The sequence below is a fragment of the Myotis davidii genome, unplaced genomic scaffold, assembly GCF_000327345.1.
Source record: "Myotis davidii unplaced genomic scaffold, ASM32734v1 scaffold194, whole genome shotgun sequence".
Taxonomy (NCBI): Eukaryota; Metazoa; Chordata; class Mammalia; order Chiroptera; family Vespertilionidae; genus Myotis; species Myotis davidii.
The window spans coordinates 3,516,025-3,535,600 of NW_006286673.1; the positions used below are offsets into that span (position 1 = coordinate 3,516,025).

At 38.5% G+C, this 19,576-nt stretch overlaps 1 protein-coding gene across 8 annotated transcripts in view; it reads left to right on the plus strand.

The window, feature by feature from the left end:
- LARP4B (La ribonucleoprotein domain family member 4B) overlaps window positions 1-19,576 on the plus strand; it is an 88,032-nt gene that overhangs the window by 45,828 nt on the left and 22,628 nt on the right. For all 8 annotated transcript variants that reach the window (XM_006758154.2, XM_006758157.2, XM_006758155.2 and 5 more), the window contains 8 exons: window positions 1,203-1,353; window positions 1,605-1,745; window positions 10,642-10,720; window positions 12,132-12,268; window positions 14,803-14,906; window positions 16,915-17,025; window positions 18,251-18,304; window positions 18,388-18,597. In XM_006758154.2, the coding sequence (XP_006758217.1) occupies window positions 1,203-1,353; window positions 1,605-1,745; window positions 10,642-10,720; window positions 12,132-12,268; window positions 14,803-14,906; window positions 16,915-17,025; window positions 18,251-18,304; window positions 18,388-18,597 (987 nt within the window). The remainder of the gene's footprint in view (window positions 1-1,202; window positions 1,354-1,604; window positions 1,746-10,641; window positions 10,721-12,131; window positions 12,269-14,802; window positions 14,907-16,914; window positions 17,026-18,250; window positions 18,305-18,387; window positions 18,598-19,576) is intronic.

The window sequence follows — 19,576 nt, forward strand, 5'->3', positions numbered from 1 at the left end:
TCATTTTGATGTAGTCCCATTTGTTTATTTTCTCTTTAGTTTACATTGCCCTAGGAGCTGTATTGGTGAAAATACTGCTTCGGCATATGTCTGAGATTTTGCTGCCTGTGGATTCCTCTAATATTTTTATGGTTTCCCGTCTTAGTTTAAGTCCTTTATCGATTTTGAGTTTATTTTTGTGTAGGGTGTAAGTTGGTGTATTTTGTCTTTTTTAAGGTTGTTAATTTACTTGTGGTTTCTTTGATGACTTATCCTGTCCCTGTTTACATTAGGAGAGCATCGGGCAATATGTGCACCTTTCTGGGTTAATGCAATGAGACGACACCAAACTCAGGGCTCCTGCTTGGCATTGCTCAAGTGCTCCTGGGACCAGGACTCTGGTCCCTTCCTTCAGATGCTCTGACCCCTGTACAGTGGGGTCAAGGCTCTAGTACCTGGAAAAAGGTGAATAATTTGGCTGGGTTTACTGAAAGATCATGGCAGCAGAACTGGAGTTAATTTGAGGAGCAGCATTTTATTTTTTGAGCAGCATTTTTGACATTAACTTTTCTGTAGACTCATGGAGCCGCTCAGGTGAGCAGAAGAAAAATTGGGGTGGTTGTTAGTTTAATAAGGTTCACCGGAAAAGACCTCCCCAATCCCTAAAGAAGGTGAAGGTGGTAGCATGTGAGTACTTGGGATAGTGTGAGTACCTGGGACAAACGGAGCAGAAGCATCTGGTATGCTTGGACAGCAAGAGGCCAGTGATCCTGAAGTGAGCATGGACCCAGAAGTGCCCCATCAAGCACCCCTCTGACAGAGCTGTTAGAGACCTTTTTTTCTGGAAGAACTTTCATTTTCTACATCCTTTGCTTATATGAGTGTTTGAGGTTTATTTTCAAATTTTATCTATGTTCTATTCAGATTTGCAATTCTGCAAATTTTGTTGGGTAGTCTAGAGCATTGATGATAATTGGTTTCATAGTTATTTATCAGTAACTGTCTCTAGAGAGCCTTGTACTCAGTAGGAATTTAGATTCTAATGAGAAATTGAGTTCTGAATGCATCCACTTTTGTTACTGTTGCCCTTGATTTCACCCTAAAGTATGTGTACATAGGCTCACCCCTTTTCAGCATAAATTTTCTGCATTTTAATTCTGATTAAGTATAATTGCATTTGATTAGAATTTGGATACAAATGCATATGTCAAAATTTTTCGTAGGTACCAACAGCCAAGGTTTCGGAGCTAAACCCCAATGCAAAAGTATGGGGGACACCTGTGTTACATTTGGAGGCAGGTAGTGCATCAGACAGTGGTGTGAGTGCAGCCTGGGAGGACACCTCTTGCCAGCGTCCCAACTACAGCCAGGAGGGTGAGTGGTGAGCTCAATGCCATGAGGAATATCTTTGCTCTCCAGGCGTGGTCTTTGTTTCCTTTTAAATTGTCTTTAAGAAATTGTTAATTAAAATTTGTGTCCTGGTTTGTGATACTACTTAAGAGCCATACCATCTTTCACCATCAACTTAAAAAAATCGAACTAACTATATACATAAGCTTTTGTTTTGTTTTAAGAGAAAGTTACTCTTCTAACCCTATCTTTTGGGATAAAATTCCTAAATACAGAATTGGATGCCAATGGTGATGGTGACAAAAGTCATGAAAATGCAGCACTGTCAGAGTTACAGGAGTTGGACCAAACAGCCATGAATACTTTGGCTCTGGATCACTCTGAATATGAGTCTCTGCCTGAAAACAGCGAAACAGGTAAAGCTGCTTTATGAATTCATTTTCATATAGAGTACAGGCTTTTTATGTTGCTTTTTGAAATTTAGCTTTTTAAATCTTTCCCTGCACAGTGTGCCTGATAGTGCTTCTTTTGAATCTATTTTAAACTCACTCCTGTGTGGACAGAGATGAGGCTTTCTGGTCTGGGAAGGCATCATGGAAAGAGTCTGAGACCTGAGCACTTCCTGCAAAGCGAGTCCCATTGGACTGAGAGAAGCAGAAGATCTACCATGGGGCAGAGTGTGAGAGCACAGATAGGGAACATTAGTGTGAAATTGAGAGTCAAGCCCAAAGGAAGTTGGGTCTTTTTAAAGAGGTATTTAAAACTATTTTCAAAAGAAGAAAAGAACAAGGAAAAGAGAGCAGTTCTTCTTGTGGGGCCTGGATATGGATAGATATAGAAGTGCCTACATTATGGGACATCAAAACTCACTTCCAAGTTTGTTTCTTTTTTTTTTTTTTCAAGTTTGTTTGTGACATAGCCTATAACCCCCAGAGACCTAAGAGGTAGGCTGTACTTTCATTGACAGTTAGTTGAAAGGGGCACCTCAAGAAGAACGAATGACTATCCTAAGTTAGCTAGCAGCGCTGATGCAGGTGAAGTGTGCTCAGTCTCTCTGTCTAGAGATACACTTGAGTTACATTAATGAGAAAGCACACCCTCCCTTTCTGTGTTATGTTCTCACTACCAAATGTTGTTACATACAAGAGATACACACGCACCACCATGTACGGTAAGTGTTTAGCATCATATATTTGGTTATTTTTTCCCTTAAAGCAGTGGTTCTCAAACCTTCTGGTCCTTTAAATACAGTTCCTCATGTTGTGACCCAACCATAAAATTATTTTCGTTGCTACTTCATAACTGTAATGTTGCTACTGTTATGAATTGTATTGTAAATATCTGATATGCATGATGGTCTTAGGCGACCCCTGTGAAAGGGTCATTCGACCGTCAAAGGGGTCGCGACCCACAGGTTGAGAACCGCTGCCTTAAAGGGCCACACCTTTGAAGACCTTGTCTGAGCTGTTGCTAATTTGGCTAGCACTTGTTGAATGTTTCCACTGACCTCTGTAATCTCCCATGACCCGCCTTTCGCCTTCATTTCATTACTTCCTTCATAGTTGCTTACTTAGCAAATGCTTCAGACTTGTTTAAATATAATTTACCTATTATGTGCCTATTCCTGAGCAGATAGATAACATGTGGTTGAACAAAACTATATAGAAGTATAGTTTTGCTTTAAGTTCATGATCACAAACTTCCAGTGGACCCTTAGCATGGCCCACAGTGGCCCAGGGAAGTCATTCTTCTAGACAGCTGTTTCACAACTTCTGTTCTGTCTTCAGACCCAGCACTCTCCTCTTCTTCATTATTTTTGGATGTAGAGCCTCTTGAAGCATAATTGATATACAGTAAACATCACCTATTTTAAGTATATCCCAGCTTTTCTATAAGTTTTATTTTTCCTGGTTTATAGCACAGTATTCATTGCATTATAAAATTGATTTTCTGACTTCATTCCTCATTGATACCTCTCCCAAGTGTGATACGATGCTGTACCTATAAAACCATCACCACAGTCAAGATCACTACTTCTTTTAGTTGGCTTACAAATTTTGAGGTTCATTCATGTTGTAACATTCACAGGTTGTTCCTTTTTGTTGCTGAATAGTATTCCAGTATGTTTTTCCATTCATCTATTGATGAATATTTGGTTTGTTTCCAAATAAAACTGCCATGCACATTTATAAGCAAGACTTTGTATGGACACCTGTTTCTCTTGGATAAATTCATAGATACGGAATAGACAATCATCTTGTAGGCATATGTTAATCTGCTTAAGAAATGGTGAAGTTGTGTCACATAGTGGCTCCCTTTGTGTCCCCATCAGCAGTGGATCAGAGATCTAGCTGCCCCATACCCTCACCAACACCGATAATGGTCAGTCGTTTTAATTTTAGCCATTCTAAAAGGTAGGTAATGGAGTCTTACTGTGTTTTTAATTTGTATTTCCCTAATGACCAATGGTGTCAAGCATCTTTTCATATGCATGTATTTTTTAGTGAAGGGGGTCTGTTCAAGTCTTTTGCCCATTCTTAGTGGCTGCTTTAGTAATATGTTTTGAGAGTTCCTTTTATGTTTTGGACACAAGTCCTTATCAGATACATGATTTGCAAATATATTCTCCCAATCTGTGTCTTTCTGTTCTCTTGATAGTTTCAATAGAAATTTACAATTTTTTATATAGTCCAATTTATCATTTTTAAAAAATATAGTCCAGTGTATAATTTGTTTTTTCTTTTATGGATCTTGCTTTTGGTGTTGCACCTAAGAAATCTTATTTGTATGGTTTTAATTTTTGCATTTTTTAGGCCTGTTACAATTTCAAGTTAATTTTTGAATATGTTGTGAAGTGTGGAGCAAAGTTCTTTTTCCCCCCACATGTAGAAATTTGCTGGAAAGACTCTCCTTTCTCCATTGCACTGCCTTTGTGCCATAGTCAGAACCATCTGTTTATACATTTGTGGGTTTATCTCTGTCTCTCAATTTTATTAAAGTAGAAAATACTAAAAGTGTATAATTTTATAAGGTTTGATATCAGTCTAGAGCTGTGGAAACCATTGCCATATTTTCTTTTTATTGAATTTATTGAGGTGACATGGGTTTGCAAAACCATGGAGGTTTAAAGTGTACAACTCAATAAAACATCACCTGCACACCGTATTGTGCATGCATCACCCCAAGCAAAGTCTCTTTCAGTCCTCATTTTCCCCTTTCTTTGCTATCATCATACTGTTTTCTGTTCCTGTGCGTTATGCATTTAAGTTTTTTGGTTAATTTCTTCACCTTCTTTCATCTAGTTCCCCAACCTTCCTTTCCTCTGACAGCTGTCGGTCTATTCTTTGTATCCATGCCTCTGTTTCTATTTTGTTCATCAGTTTATTTCATTAGATTCCACATGTAAGTGAGATCATATGTTATTTGTTTTTCTCTGACTGGCTTATTTCACTTAGCATAATAATCTCCAGGTCCATCCATGCTGTTGCAAAAGGTAAGATTTCTTTGTTTTTGTTTTGTTTTTTTACTACCAAGTAATATTCCATTGTGTAAATGTGCCATAGCTTTTTTTTTCACTCAGCTACTGATGGGAACTTGGGCTGTTTCCAGATCTTGGCTATTGTAAATAATGCTGCTATGAATATAGTAATGCATCTATTTTTTCAAATTAGTGTTTCAGGTTTGTTAGGATATATTCCCAAAAGTAGGATCGCTGGGTCAAAAAGCAGTTTCCATTTTGAATTTTTTGAGGAAAGTCCATACTTTTCCACAGTGGCTGCACCAGTCTACATTCCCACCAAATGTGCAGAAGGTTCCCTTTTCTCACCAGCACTTGTTGTTTGTTGATTTATTGATGATAGCCATTCTGACAGGTGTGAGGTGATATCTCATTGTGCTTTTAATTTGTATCTCTCTGCTGATTAGTGATGTTGTTGAGCATTTTTTCATGTCTGTTGGCCATCTGTATGTACTCCTTTGGAGACGTATCTATTCAGGTTCTTTGCCCATTTTTTAATTGGGTTGTTTGTCTTTCTGGTGTTGAGTTGTATAAGTTCCTTATATATATTTTGGAAATTAACCCCTTACCACATGTCTCATTATCAAATACTAGAGGCCCAGTGCACGGAATTGTGCACTGGTGGGGTCCCTTGGCCTGGCTTGTGCCCTCTCACAATCTGGGACCCCTCGGGGGATATCGGAGAGCTGGTTTTGGCCCTATCTCCGCAGGCCAGGCTGAAGGGGACCCCACCGGTGCACAAATCTGTGCATGGGGCCTCTAGTATGCATATAAGATCTTTAATCTCTTCCCGGCCTCCCCCCTCCCTGCTTCCCTCTGAGATTCATCAGTCTGTTCCATGTTTCCATGCCTATGTGTTGAGCATCTGCCCCTTGGTGGTCAGTGCGTGCCATAGTTACCGGTCCAATGGTCGCTTAGGTTTTTATACGTATAGATGTTCTCCCATTCAGTGGGGATCTGTTAGTCTGTTTTGACGGCATTGCCACACTATTTTGATTACTGTAAGTAATTCTTAAAAACAGGTAATGTTAGCCTTCTCATTTTGTTCTTTTTCAGTTATTTTGGATTTTCTAATTTCCATTTTCATTCAAATTAGAATAAGATGGTTATTAGCTATAAAATGCTGAGGTTTTTTAATTGAAATTGCATTGAATCTGTAGATCAGTTGGAGAAAACTGATATCTTAAGCCAGTATTCATGAACAAGATATGTGTTTCCACATGTTTAGGTCTTTGATTTTTCTTGGCTTTTGTGGGGTTTGTGTGTGTGTGTGTGTGTGTGTGTGTGTGTGTTTCAGTGTATTGATATTTCACATCTTTTGTTCAACTTATCCTTAAGTTTTTTTGTGTTTTTTGGTGCTATTCTATTGTAAGTGATTTTTTTAAAACTTTAATTTGTTTGTACAAATTAAGCAGTTGTTAAGCAATTGTTTATCAGTAGATAGAAATAAAATTAATTTTTATAAATTGACATTATACCCTGTAAACTTGCTATTAAGATGAGTTACTAGTTTTAGGAACTTTTCTGTAGATTCCATTGGATTTTCTACATAGATGTGAACTTATCTGTGAATAAATGCAGTTTTATTTCCTAGCCAGTCTGGTACCCTTTATTTATTTCTTTTTTTTTTAAAAATATATATTTTATTGATTTTTTACAGAGAGGAAGGGAGAGAGATAGAGAGTTAGAAACATCGATCAGCTGCCTCCTGCACATCTCCCACCGCGGATGTGCCCGCAACCCAGGTACATGCCCTTGACCGGAATCGAACCTGGGACCTTTCAGTCCACAGGCTGACGCTCTATCCACTGAGCCAAACCGGTTTCGGCCCCTTTATTTCTTTATCTTGCCTGATTGTACTAGATAGAGCTTCCATTGCAAAGGTGAACATATGTGGCGAGTGCAGACATCTGATTGAACTTAGAGGGGAAAACAGTCTTTGTATTGAGTATAACGTTAGTTATTTTTACCTGTATGACCTTTATTGGGTTATGTTTTCCTGGGAGTTTTTATGAGGAATGGTTCTTGAACTATGTCTTGCTTTTCCTCTATCTGTGGCAATGGTCATATATTTTTTTTCTATTTTAGTGTTTTAAAGGTGAATTATATTAATTGATTTTTCAAACATTTAACCACTCTTACATTCCTGGGATAAGCCTCACCTAGGTCATGATGTAATATACTTGATTTATTGTTAGATTAGATTGGTCAAAATTTTGCTTAGAATTTGTACATCTGTGTCCATGAGTAATATTGGCCTGTATTTTTCTTTTTGATGTATTCCTTCCTGTTCAATTTTTGGATGAGTTTATTATTTCTTTCTTAAATTAAGAAATGAAGCCATCCAGGCCTACAATTTTGTTGTGGGAAAGTTTTTACCTACATGTTTTTATCTTTTATTTTTTAATATATAGGGCTTCTCAGGTTATCTATTTCTTCTTGAGGGAGCTTTTGTTACTTACATCTTCCAAAGATTTGGACCAGTTCATTAATTGTCAAAGTTATTGGATAGAGTTACTTATATTCTATTTATATCCTTTTAATCTATAGAATCTGTCACATCACTCATTTCTGTTGGTAATTTGTGCCTTCCTCCCATCCCCCAATCAAATTTGGTAGAGGTTTGTCCATTTTATTGATCTCAAAAAAATAGTATTTGGTTTCATTGATTTTCCTCAATTTTTTTTTCTTTTTTCATTGCTTTAAATCTAATCTTCATAATATACTTTCTTCTGGTTACTTGGCCTTAATTTGTTCTTTTTCTAGTGTCTTTTAAGACAGAAGCTGAACTCATTGATATGGGGCCATTTCTTCTTTTTTTAATGTAGTCATTTACTTCTATAAATTTCCTCCTAAGTACTGCTTTAGCACAATCTCACAAATTGTGGTGCCTTTCTTTTAAATTTCAGTTTCCAATTTTTTCTAATTTCCTTCCTACATTTTTTTTTTAAAATCCAAACGTAATTTAGAAGTATTTAACTTAGTTTCTAAATATTTGGGGATTTTCCAGGGAACTTTCTTTTATTGACTTCTAATTTAATCTCTGTGGTCAAAGGACATACTTTGTATGACATGAATCTCTTTGGCCCAAAATATGGGTAGTCTTAGTAAATGTTCCCTTTGCACGAAGAAGAATGTGTATTTCGCTATTGGTATGGGGGTTTTCTATAAATATCAGTCAGGTCTTGTTCAAGTGTACTATATTTCTGGTTTCTGCCTACTTGTTCTGTCAGTTATTAAGAGAGTTATTCTGTAGCTCTGTATTAGGATTGCTATGACCTCTTGATGAATTGACTCCTTTGTCATTGTGAAACGACTTTCTTTATCCCTGGTAATTAATTGTCTTTGCTCTGAATTTACTCTAATAATATAGTCCTTCAGCTTTATTTTGATTGGTGCTAGCATGGTATATCTTTTTCCATCCTTTTACTTTTAACCTATTTGGGTATTTATATTTACTAAAGTACATTTCTTATAGATAAGATAACATAACAGTTATAGATAACATAACAGTTGAGTTTTGTTTGTTTTTACAAAAAGTCAAGTCTTAATGATTTCTGCTTTAAATTCAAATGTTTAGAACATTAACATTTTCTGTGATAATTGTTATGGTTAGCTTTGAGTCTCTCACCTTGCCATTTGTTTAAGAATAGTTTTAGCCTTACAGAAAAATTGAGAAGATTGAGTACAGAGAGCTCTCAGTTCCTTCTACTTTTTTAAATCCTCACCTGAGTACATGTGTTTATTGATTTTTTTTTTTTCTTTTGAGAGAGAGACAGGCAGACATGGATTGGTTGCCTCTCTGGGAATCGAACTTGCAACCCAGGTATATGCCCTGATTGGGAATCAAAGCCTGGAGACCTTTTGGTTTACTGGACAACACTCCAGCAACTAAGCCACACCTGCGGGACAGTACCTTCTATTCTTAACAATCTTACATTATTAGTATGATATATCTGCCACAAATTCTAATCCAGTATTGGTACGTTTTACCTATTCCAGGATACCAAATTACATTTAGTTGTCATGTCTTCTTAGGCTCCTCCAGGGTGTAACAATTTCTTAGACTTTGCTTGCCTTTGATGACCTTGATAGTCTTAAGGAGAACTGATAAATTATTTTGTGTTGTTTTTTTTAAATAAATATACCTTTTTTTAAATTGATTTCAGAGAGGAAGGGAGAGGGAGAGAAAGATCAATGATGAGAATCACTGATTAGCCCTAGCTGGTTTGGCTCAGTGGATAGAGCGTCGGCCTGTGGACTGAAGGGTCCTGGGTTTGATTCTGGTCAAGGGCACATGCCTGGGTTGTGGGCTCGATCCCCACTAGGGGGCGTGCAGGAGGCAGCCGATCAATGATACTCTCTCATCATTGATGTTTCTCTCCCCCCCCCCTTCCTCTCTGAAATCAATAAAATATATACATTTTTTTAAAAAAAGAATCACTGATTAGGTGCCTCCTGCACATCCCTTACTAGGGATCTAACCCGCAACCCAGGCATTTGCCCTTTACTGGCATTGAACCTGGGAACCTTCAGTCTGCAGGCTGACGCTTTATCCACTGATCCATACCAGCTAGAGCTGAATTATTTTGTATGATGCTCTTCTATTCCTGGTGGAATTTGTTTGATTTTTTTTTTCATGATCATACTGGAGTTATGGGTTTGGAAGATAAAAAGACCACAGAGATTAAGTGCCATTTTTATCCCATCATGTTCAGAATACTAAATATCAGCATGATTTATCACTGTGATATTGACCATGACCACCTGCCTGAAGTAGGCTTATTAGTTTTCTCAATCTTAAAGTTTTCTCTTAAGGATCTGTTTATTTAGTGTTTTTAGTAGCATCCCTGTGACTCCACAACTTCTCACTTGTGACTTCGACTGTCTCAAACTTTAAAGGTGTATTTATAAGGCTCTCGTGCAGGAATCGTGTGGTCTTTACAGCCTGTATGTTTATTATCCTCATCCTTGATTTTTTTGGCCTGTATTTATCTTTTCCTTATTTTGATTCTTTCCTTTATGTTTTATTATTGCTTTATTATCTGTGTGCTTCTAGGCTGTCTGACAATTTTTTTTAGAATTGAGACCAAGCATAAACTTGTACATATCATCATAATAAGAGGCTAATATGCAAATAGTCGTTATGCCATAATGCCGTGATGCATTAACACATTAAGCACCCTGTCAGTCACCCGTGACTGACACTGTACTTTCCGTCCAGAAGACAAAACAGGCTGGGTGCTTACCGTGTTAAGGATTGATAGCAGGGACCTGAGGCTGCGTGGTGCCAGGCCAGGGCCAGGGGACCTGAAACTGCGCCCCCCTGAGGTTGGCGCCGGGACATGAGGCTGCACTCAGCGGAGCTTGATGTGGGTGGGCCCAGCCAGGTCTTGGTGTCGCCCAGTGGGGGAGGGGCTGGCCAGACACTTCTATTATAGAGAAAGGGCAAATAGCAGTATTAAAATATTTCCTCTAATTAATTCCCTTTTAATGTGCACAGATTTCATGCACCAGGCCACTAGTTATGTGATAAAAACTATCTGCTAAACTTTGGTAATAAATCTGATACTCAGATTATTTTTTGAAACTGTGTTTTTCTTTGGGGTGAGGGTTTGTGGTTTTTTTCTTTTTTGCTTCTGCTTTCCTTTTTTAATGGGTAGAACAGCCATTTTCTTATATTCTCTATACACTAGATGACTTAATATGTATATTGAAAACATTAGAATTGCTGTACTGTATCATCTGCTTGGTAAATTTTAAGCCATTTTTCCTGAGTTGATTATTTTGTATAGGAGGAAATGAGTCTCAATCAGAAAGCCAGGAAGACCCCCGAGAAGTACTTAAAAAAACATTGGAATTCTGCTTATCCAGGTAAGGATGGTAGTAGTGTTTCTAGTACCTAATACTTGTGGTATTGTGTACTGGCTATTATATACAGACTAGAGGCCCGGTGCACAAAATTCATGCATGGGTAGGGTCCCTAGAGGCTGCCGGCCAGGGCCCTCCTTCATTCTGTGCCACCCCCTGGTGGTCAGCACACGTAATAGCAAGCGATCGAACTCCCAGTCAGTCGAACTCCTGAGGGGACACTTTACATACTAGGCTTTTATATATATGGATGTGACGCTTTACATAGAAGGAGTGTATATCTGTTACTATCTATGTCTGTATATGTCTATTAACAGGAAATCTGGAATAGTGATTAAGTAACAACCTCCGACATGTTGAAGAACTCTAGGCCAGAGCCCTCCACAGTTATCCACAAATTCATCTTGAATCGTTATCTGGGTTGCTTTTTGAAATTTTGATTCCTGGGCCCCCTCCATACCAAGACTCTGAGTTATGAGGCCTCAGGTTGTCTGTCTTACAAAGACATTTTTCAGCACACTAAAGTTTGAGAACACATTTCCTGTACTAGTTTTTAAAATATGCCAAACATTGCAATAGGAGATTGTTTTACTCATGCAGCATTCATATTTTTAGGTGTGTCCTCCCCCTGCCCCCCAAATATTTTTTTCTATTGAAAAGTAGAGGCACTCTTTAACAATAAAATTTCTTCTGTTTCTGACAGAAAAAGAAAAGTAGAGTAGAACATTTAAAGTTCAAATGGAAGAACGGGACAAACAAGAAGATGTAATTGAGTTAAATGTAATCTTTTTGAGTGAGAAGATAACCGTTTGGCACATGTAAAATTTTATCAGTATTAGTGATTTTTCAGTTTTTTCTCTGGGCCTGCCTTAATACTTGAGAATGTTCATCATAGGCCAAAATACCAGGAAGTAGCTCATATTCACCCAGACTGGTTATCTGTGACTTAGCTTGTGATCCTTAAGTCATGTTATGATCAGGTTTTCTTCTTTTTAATCCTGGTTGCTAGAAAGTGCTGGGAAGTGTTTCAGACTGAACAGCAAGCACTTTGGTCACCAACTTTTCCTGGTCTTTTCTTATTTTTCTTATTTTCTTGTTCTTTCAATTGTATTTCCTTTAAAAAATTGTGTTTGTGTTTTTAATAAGCTACTTAAATACTCTTTAGAACAGATAGCTATAAAATATATTTTGTAAAGATTTACTCGCTCATTAGTTTTGGTTGTATAAAATGCAATATACTTTTACTTTTACTCTCTCTGCTCCCCAAATGTCTTTGAAAAAAATTGACCTACGGCAAATAACAGGTGGGTTTGGGTATAAACTAACTCTGAAGTGACGTCATGCCACACTCATATCCTTGTAAGGCTTCCTCTTAAAGAAGTGTTAATTAAGAGAGATTGTCTTCTTTCTGCAGGGAGAACCTTGCTAGTGACATGTACCTTATATCGCAGATGGATAGTGATCAGTATGTGCCAATCACCACAGTGGCTAATCTGGACCACATCAAGAAGCTCAGCACTGACCTGGACTTGATTGTTGAAGTGCTGAGATGTAAGTGAATGACAGTCTAGGATGCATTGTACCTGGTGTTGACATTTTTTTTTACCAGTGTGACTGCTAGATCCAATGCTAAGGTCCTTCATGGCAGTTGGAGTCTTCCCTGAAATATGGACCTTTCTGACCAGTTCCTGTTGTGGTGAAGTGCTCACAGCACTGGGCGTTGATGGGCTTCATAATTGATCATAGATCTAGGGAGTGGAAAAGGCCCATGGAGAAATGAAAAGAAGCTGTGACATGAAGGAAAAGTAAAATAAATAGTGCTATTTTAGTGTAAAGTAAAGTACATTTTAATTAGCATTCTAGTCACTAAAGTAGTTCCTTTCAAATTTCACCTTCCTACTGAAGTTTGGTGGAATTGTGTTTTTCCTTATAGGATTTTGTGAATGAGGTTGTTTTTTAGACATTTGGCAACATCAAAGGAAGGTGTAAGTGGGTACATCAGAGGCCCACAGTGATTCAGGAAATGTGAATAAAAATAGTTACCTGCCATGTGCGTCTGAAGGGTTGTGGGTTTGATTCCTGGTCAAGATCACACCTCTGTTAGAGGTTCCATGGCACTGGCCCGTGCGGGAGGCAACCAATCGATGTGTGTGTCTTGTGTTGATATGTGTGTCTTTCTCTCTCTTTTTTCCTCCTCCTCCTCTCCCTACCCTGCTCCCTCCCTTTCATCCTCTCTAGAAATCATTGAAAAAAATAATCTCGGGTGAGGATAAAATAAAAATGTATAGTTTGCTGGGGCCCTGGTTTGTTTTGCAGATGGAGTTTTCTGCAACCTAACCATTTTATTTATTTTTTTTGAAACCACTTTATTGAGGTATAATTGACATATAGTGAACTGTGCATATTTAAAATGTGCAGTTGAGCCGAAACCGGTTTGGCTCGGTGGATAGAGCGTCGGCCTGCGGACTAGAGGGTCCCGGGTTCGGTTCCGGTCAAGGGCATGTACCTGGGTTGCGGGCACTTCCCCAGTGGGGGATGTGCAGGAGGCAGCTGATCGGTGTTTCTCTCTCATCGATGTTTCTAACTCTCTATCTCTCTCCCTTCCTCTCTGTAAAAAATCAATAAAATATATTTTAAAAAAAATGTGCAGTTGAATCAGTTTGGACATACATATGCATCAGTGAAATCTTCACCGTGATCAAGATTACAAACATGTCCACCACTGCCCAAAGTTTCCTGGTGCCCTTTGTAATATTTCTATCCCCTCCTACCCAGAATGGCTTCAGTGGGAATTAGTTTTATATTAAGTGTATGATATGTCTGATTTTTTAAAAATGGGATTATTTTTAATTATAAAAATTCAGTTTATAATATTGTTTACAAGTACTGGATGAATAATTTCTATAATCTCCCTCCTCAGGACTGCTCTACTGAATAGCTCTGATGGGCGTCCACAGAGAACACAGTACAATGTGCTCCCCCACCCCACCCAGATATTTCTAAATGATGATGGGTCATCACTGTGCCCTAATTAAAGCCCCATTTCTCTGAGTTACTGCCATGACTATCCATCTGACTCTTATGCAAAAGTGTTTACATATTCTCCCTGGTTTAGTTGTACTGTGGACAGCCAGCGAAGATTTTTTTTTTCTTGTGTCCATTTAGTAGTAGACAAAGAAGAACATCTTATCTTACAAACATAGTTGGATTTTCTATTCACAAATGAAGGTTTTCTTCTATTTTCTGTTCCTAGGCAAATGTCATAAGGTCATTAAATTATTGAAACAAATAATGAAGAAACTGGCAAAAACATAATTCATGAAGTTTGAATTCTGAAAACTAGTGTTGTGTTTTCCAGTATTGCTTTTGTTTTGGAATGTTCACTTAGAACAGGAACCTATTTTACATATTAGTTGAGATTGGTTTCACCTGACCCACTTGTAAAGGCCAGCAGCTTCCTTTTTTTCTTTTTTAAAATATAGTTTTTGTTGATTTCAGAGAGGAAGGGAGAGGGACAGAGAGAGAAACATCAGTGATGAGAGAGAATCATTGATTGGCTGCCTTCTGCATGCCCCACACTGGATCGAGCTCGCAACCCAGGCATGTGCCCTGACCGGGAATTGCAACATGATGTCATGGTTCATAGGTCATTGCTCAACCACTGAGCCAAGCCAGCCAGGCATCAGCAACTTTCTTAATCTTTACTTCTTAAGAATTCAAAATGAAAAGTCATAATAAGACAGAAAATTATTTTATTTGGGGAGACTTGTAGAAAGGAAAAGCCATTAACCCTGAATTGTAATTGTTAGTTATTCGAGCTGTTTAGAACCTTTGTTTCACAGTGTTAACATTGATTATAGCTCTTATAGGACTTTTAAATCGTGTTCTATAGTTCTGAGAAATGTAATATGTAAGAGTAGTTTAAAACCTTTCACTAATTTACAGTGTATACAGGTTTTTTTCCAATGTGTTTAGTTCCATAGTGTAACATCCTATTGGAGTATCTATATTATATCATAATGGAATGTAAATGACTGGTGTGTTTTAATATTTTGTTTTACCATGCATTTTTCTTCTCTTTATAGCTTTACCTTTAGTCCAAGTGGATGAGAAGGGAGAAAAAGTAAGGCCAAATCAAAATCGTTGCATAGTAATATTACGTGAAATTTCTGAATCCACCCCTATAGAAGTAAGTAATTTCTCCTCACAAGGCTACTTTGAAGTTTTTTTGTGTGGTTTTTTGTTTACTTCTGTGTTTTTTGAGGAGTGTATTTTAAAGAATTCTTATGTACAGTAAGTAACACTTTCCCTAGGATTTACACACTGATGATTTCAATATGATTCATATGTGCGAGTGGTTCTCAAAGTGTTTGGTCTCAGGACTTCACTACAAACTTTACATTTTAAAAAATAATTAATGGTGATTTCAGTATTGAGAAATTAAAAGAAAATGTTTAAATATTTATTTACTTTAAAGTAATAATAATAAACCCACAAGATAAAGAACTTCATTTTTCAAAACAAATATTTTCATGACAAGGATACACTGCAAAGAGTGCAGTGAGCAAGATTAGCTTGTGCTTCATTCCAGCTGTTGGGCCCACATCAGTGCAGATGTTGTCTTAGTAAAAAGGCAAAGGCATCTTTTAAAAAAGTAGTAAATGTTTTTAATCCTCACCTGAGGGTATTTTCCCATTGATTTTTAGAGAGAGTGGAAGAAGGGAGTGCGGTGGGGAGAGAGGGAAAAACATCAGTATGAAAGAGACACATCAATTGGTTGCCTCCCGCATGCACCCCGATTAGGACCAGGGATCAAGCCTGCAGCCAGCATACATGCCCTTGCCTGGAATCTAACCTGGGACCCTTCAGTCCTCAGGCAATGCTCTATCCACTGAGCCAAACTGGCTAGGGCATAAAGGCATCTTTTTTATGTAAATGGAATAGAGATCATAATTTGAGAAGTTCTAATTTAGGCAATAATTTTAGAAAACCACAGCATTTGATTGAGTTGTAAAAAGTAATGTTAGAGAATTGCTATAATATCTGTGACATTATCCGAATGTTTAATCTGAGTTGCATGTGTGTAGTAAAACATCCTGATGGTTGTGCCTTGAGAGAATGAAGAAAAATCTTCCTATAGAGCATTAAGAATATTTTTTATGCCGAAACCGGTTTGGCTCAGTGGATAGAGCGTCGGCCTGCGGACTGAAAGGTCCCAGGTTCGGTTCCGGTCAAGGGCATGTACCTAGGTTGCGGGCACATCCCCAGTAGGAGATGTGCAGGAGGCAGCTGATCGATGTCTCTCTCTCATCGATGTTTCTAACTCTCTATCTCTCTCCCTTCCTCTCTGTAAAAAATCAATAAAATATATTTTTAAAAAAAAGAATATTTTTTATTTGATTGGAGTTTTCTCATTATAGGTCACATCATTTTTTTTCCATACCTGATAAACTGAATGGATGCCAGGCATTTTGGACTGTAATGTTTTATAGTCCTTCCTCTTGACTATTCTTGAGCTTTGTTTTGAGATTCAGTTGTCTGACTTGGAAGCAGTTTCATCCTTAGGGCAGTGGTTAGGTGGGAGCAAAGCTGCCTTTTTTCTAGAGCTGATTTATCTATGCTGACTGAGGCGGCACCCGCTGCATGCCCTGAAGCGGGCCCTGGAGGGGCTGGACTGAGCTAGGCTGTGCTCAGCTCAGCTCACCCTGCTAGCACTGGGGCCTGTTAACTCCAGGTGTGAGCTAGGTTCTTCCAAGCTCACCTGTTTTGCATGGCCTGAGGTCCATTGTCTGAAAACTGTTATTTCACGTATTTTGTCTTTTATTTTTGTTTCATGTGGGAGGCTAAATCTGGCTTATCGTGGCCAGAAGCAAAAGTCCAGCTAATTTTCAAATTTCTTAAATCCCCAGCCTACTGGTAAAATTAAATTATATTTTCACATTAATTTAGCTTAATGGTATCTTGGTAGTAGAGAAAGCTGTCAATAAGTTGTGGACTTATGTTCCTATAGCAGTGGGACCTCAATTCTGGAAGCCGCACTGAACCTCCTGAGCTATTTTGAAGGAGCAATTCACTGGATATCAGTGTGTTAGACTCTATCTAAGGATCTGTCTTGAGAGCATTGCATCATTTGTATTACATGTGGACAAAAGGTGGCATGGTTGAAAATTAATTTCTAACCTTTCTATTTCCCATAGGAAGTAGAAGCACTATTTAAAGGAGATAATTTACCAAAATTTATAAACTGTGAGTTTGCCTATAATGATAATTGGTTTATTACATTTGAAACAGAAGCTGATGCCCAACAGGTAAGCTTCTCTCCCTCAAGAAGTACAAAGTTTGCCAATACTTAATTAGATACATAGTGGGACTAAATTTGGGCAGTGATACTGCTATCACATTTCAGGGTTAAGTTTGAATATAAAGTTCAGAGGAAATCAAGTTGTAGCAACTTATAGGTATGTGTTTGTAGATAGTTTTGTAGAAATATGAAAAGCAAGTGACATTATAATCTCAGGATATGTAAGACAAGCAGCCTAGAACATTAGTTCTGTTCTTGTATCTGGGCAGAGACAGATCTTACTGGTTGGCAAGTGTTTTGGGAAATTTGAACCTGACCTTATCTTTCACTTGGCATCACATGTGTTATAAGATACTTGAAAGAGCACCAAGGCTCTGGGAGGAGACACAGGAGTTAGGATGGTCTCCCTGCCCTGAAAGGAAGACTTTTCTCTGGGGAAACAGTCGCATGTATAAAGGAAGCTCTCAGTGTTAAATGGTTTCAATGCAAGGGGTTCAGAGGACAGCAACAAGCATCTGAAAGGTGGACTTATAATTGCATTCGGCGGGGGGGTGGGGCGTTACTAGGAGGAGCAGGTAGCAAGTGGGTCAGAGCCTTCAGTGTTATGGAGTGGGATTTGGAAAAGAATAAAGACTTTAAAAAATATATATTTTCTTTATTTCAGAGAGGAAGGAAGAGGGAGAGAGACATAGAAACATCATAATGAGAGAGAATTAATAAATCAGCTGCCTCCTGCACGCCCCCATACTGGGGATTAAGCCTGCAACCTGGGCATGTGCCCTGGCTGGGAATGGAACCATGACCTCCTGGTTCATAGGTCGGTGACCCTCAACCACTAAGCCATACCAGCCGGGCAAGAATAAGGATTTTTGAATATTGCAATCCTAGTTTTTTCCTTTTCTAAACTGTAATCCCAGTTTCAAATTGTAGTTATTATTAGGAATTTAGCACCCATTCGTTGTTTCCCCTGGGTTAGGATTCTAGCCTGTGGTCTCTGAGAGCCTTTCATGTTATCTATTAATACTTACAAAATGTATACAGATGTTGTTTGTGAGAATCTTATCAGGTTGTTTTTTTAAAAGGAATCTGTGGCCCAAAGAAGGTTAAGAATCACAGTTCTAGGTCTTGTCCATTGTATTTTAACGATATAATTCCTTGTCTGAGGTATTAACTGTCAATTCATCTTATTTGTAAGATTAACACCATGGTATTTTGGATGACTTTATCCTTAGGCTTACAAATATCTGCGAGAAGAAGTCAAAACTTTTCAAGGAAAACCAATTAAGGTAAGCAAGACCACTGGTTATACTTTATTTGTAAATCCATATTTTAAAGTATTCTAATAGACATTTATTATATTTTCACACAGGCACGGATAAAAGCAAAGGCAATAGCTATAAACACATTTTTGCCAAAGAATGGATTTAGGCCCCTGGACATGAGCCTTTATACACAGCACCGTTACACAGCGTCCTTTTACTTACCTCCCATCTATAGCCCCCAGCAGCAATTCCCTCTCTATAGCCTGATTGCTCCCCAGACGTGGTCAGCAACACACAGCTATCTTGATCCACCCTTGGTGAGTCCTGTCTTTTCTTGTCCCTTATGTGACAGTTGTGTTGTGGACACTGCACTAGATGCTTTGAAGAATAGTGAACCAGATAACGTCTACAGCTTGCTATAGAAAAACACCTTCTGGTTCTGTGGTGGGTTTTAAATTTAATTGGGAGATAAATAAGGAGCCATGTGTATTTAAAAACTTTCAAACGTACTCAGTCCTTTGCCCAGTTTGCTTGCCCTCCTGTCTAGCATTTCTTTTCCTAAATGTAAGGAAATGTATACCTAGTAAAACAAAGTATGATGCAAGCTCTGGGGTAGGTAGCAGGGGAGCTGTGAGTACGAGGTGGTCTGGGGGGATGGCTTTAAGGAGAACAGTGTTTCAGATTTCTAACAGTCAAGGATGCGTAGAAGACAAGCCATCTTGTAATTGCTACTTCTCACATCAGCCCTATAGTCACTTGGCATAATTAATTTTTACATATTTTGAGCTCTGTTAAAGCTGGTGGTTAGAATTCATAGATTTGTAATGCATCCAGTCCTTTTTCTTAAGCTGTTCTGGTGCAGATGTTAAAAAGATTGGGTCGGCTCTGGGCATGAGTTGGATGTAGTGGATGTGTAAGGGCTAATCTACAGCAGGAAAAGAAGTGGCCATTGCCCCCCTGCCTGGGAGGTGGAGTGGGTTGGTTGGAGGGAGGTTTGCATTGGGTTGCCAGCAGGTTTTGTTGGAACCATGGAGATGGAAGAGTAGAGTGTGTGGAAGGTTGTGGTCAGAAGCAAGAATTATATCCTGTATAATAAAAGCGTAATATGCAAATCAACTTAAGGGCAGCATGACCGGGTGGCGGGGGTGGGGGGCGCCCGTGGCCTACACCCAAAAGGAGACAACTGAACAGATGGAGACTGTCATGAACTTCGCAGTTCTTCCCGCCTCAGGGCATTCACAGGCTAAACTTGTTAAACACACCCAGCCCAGCAAACCAAACACAAGCAGGTCTGCC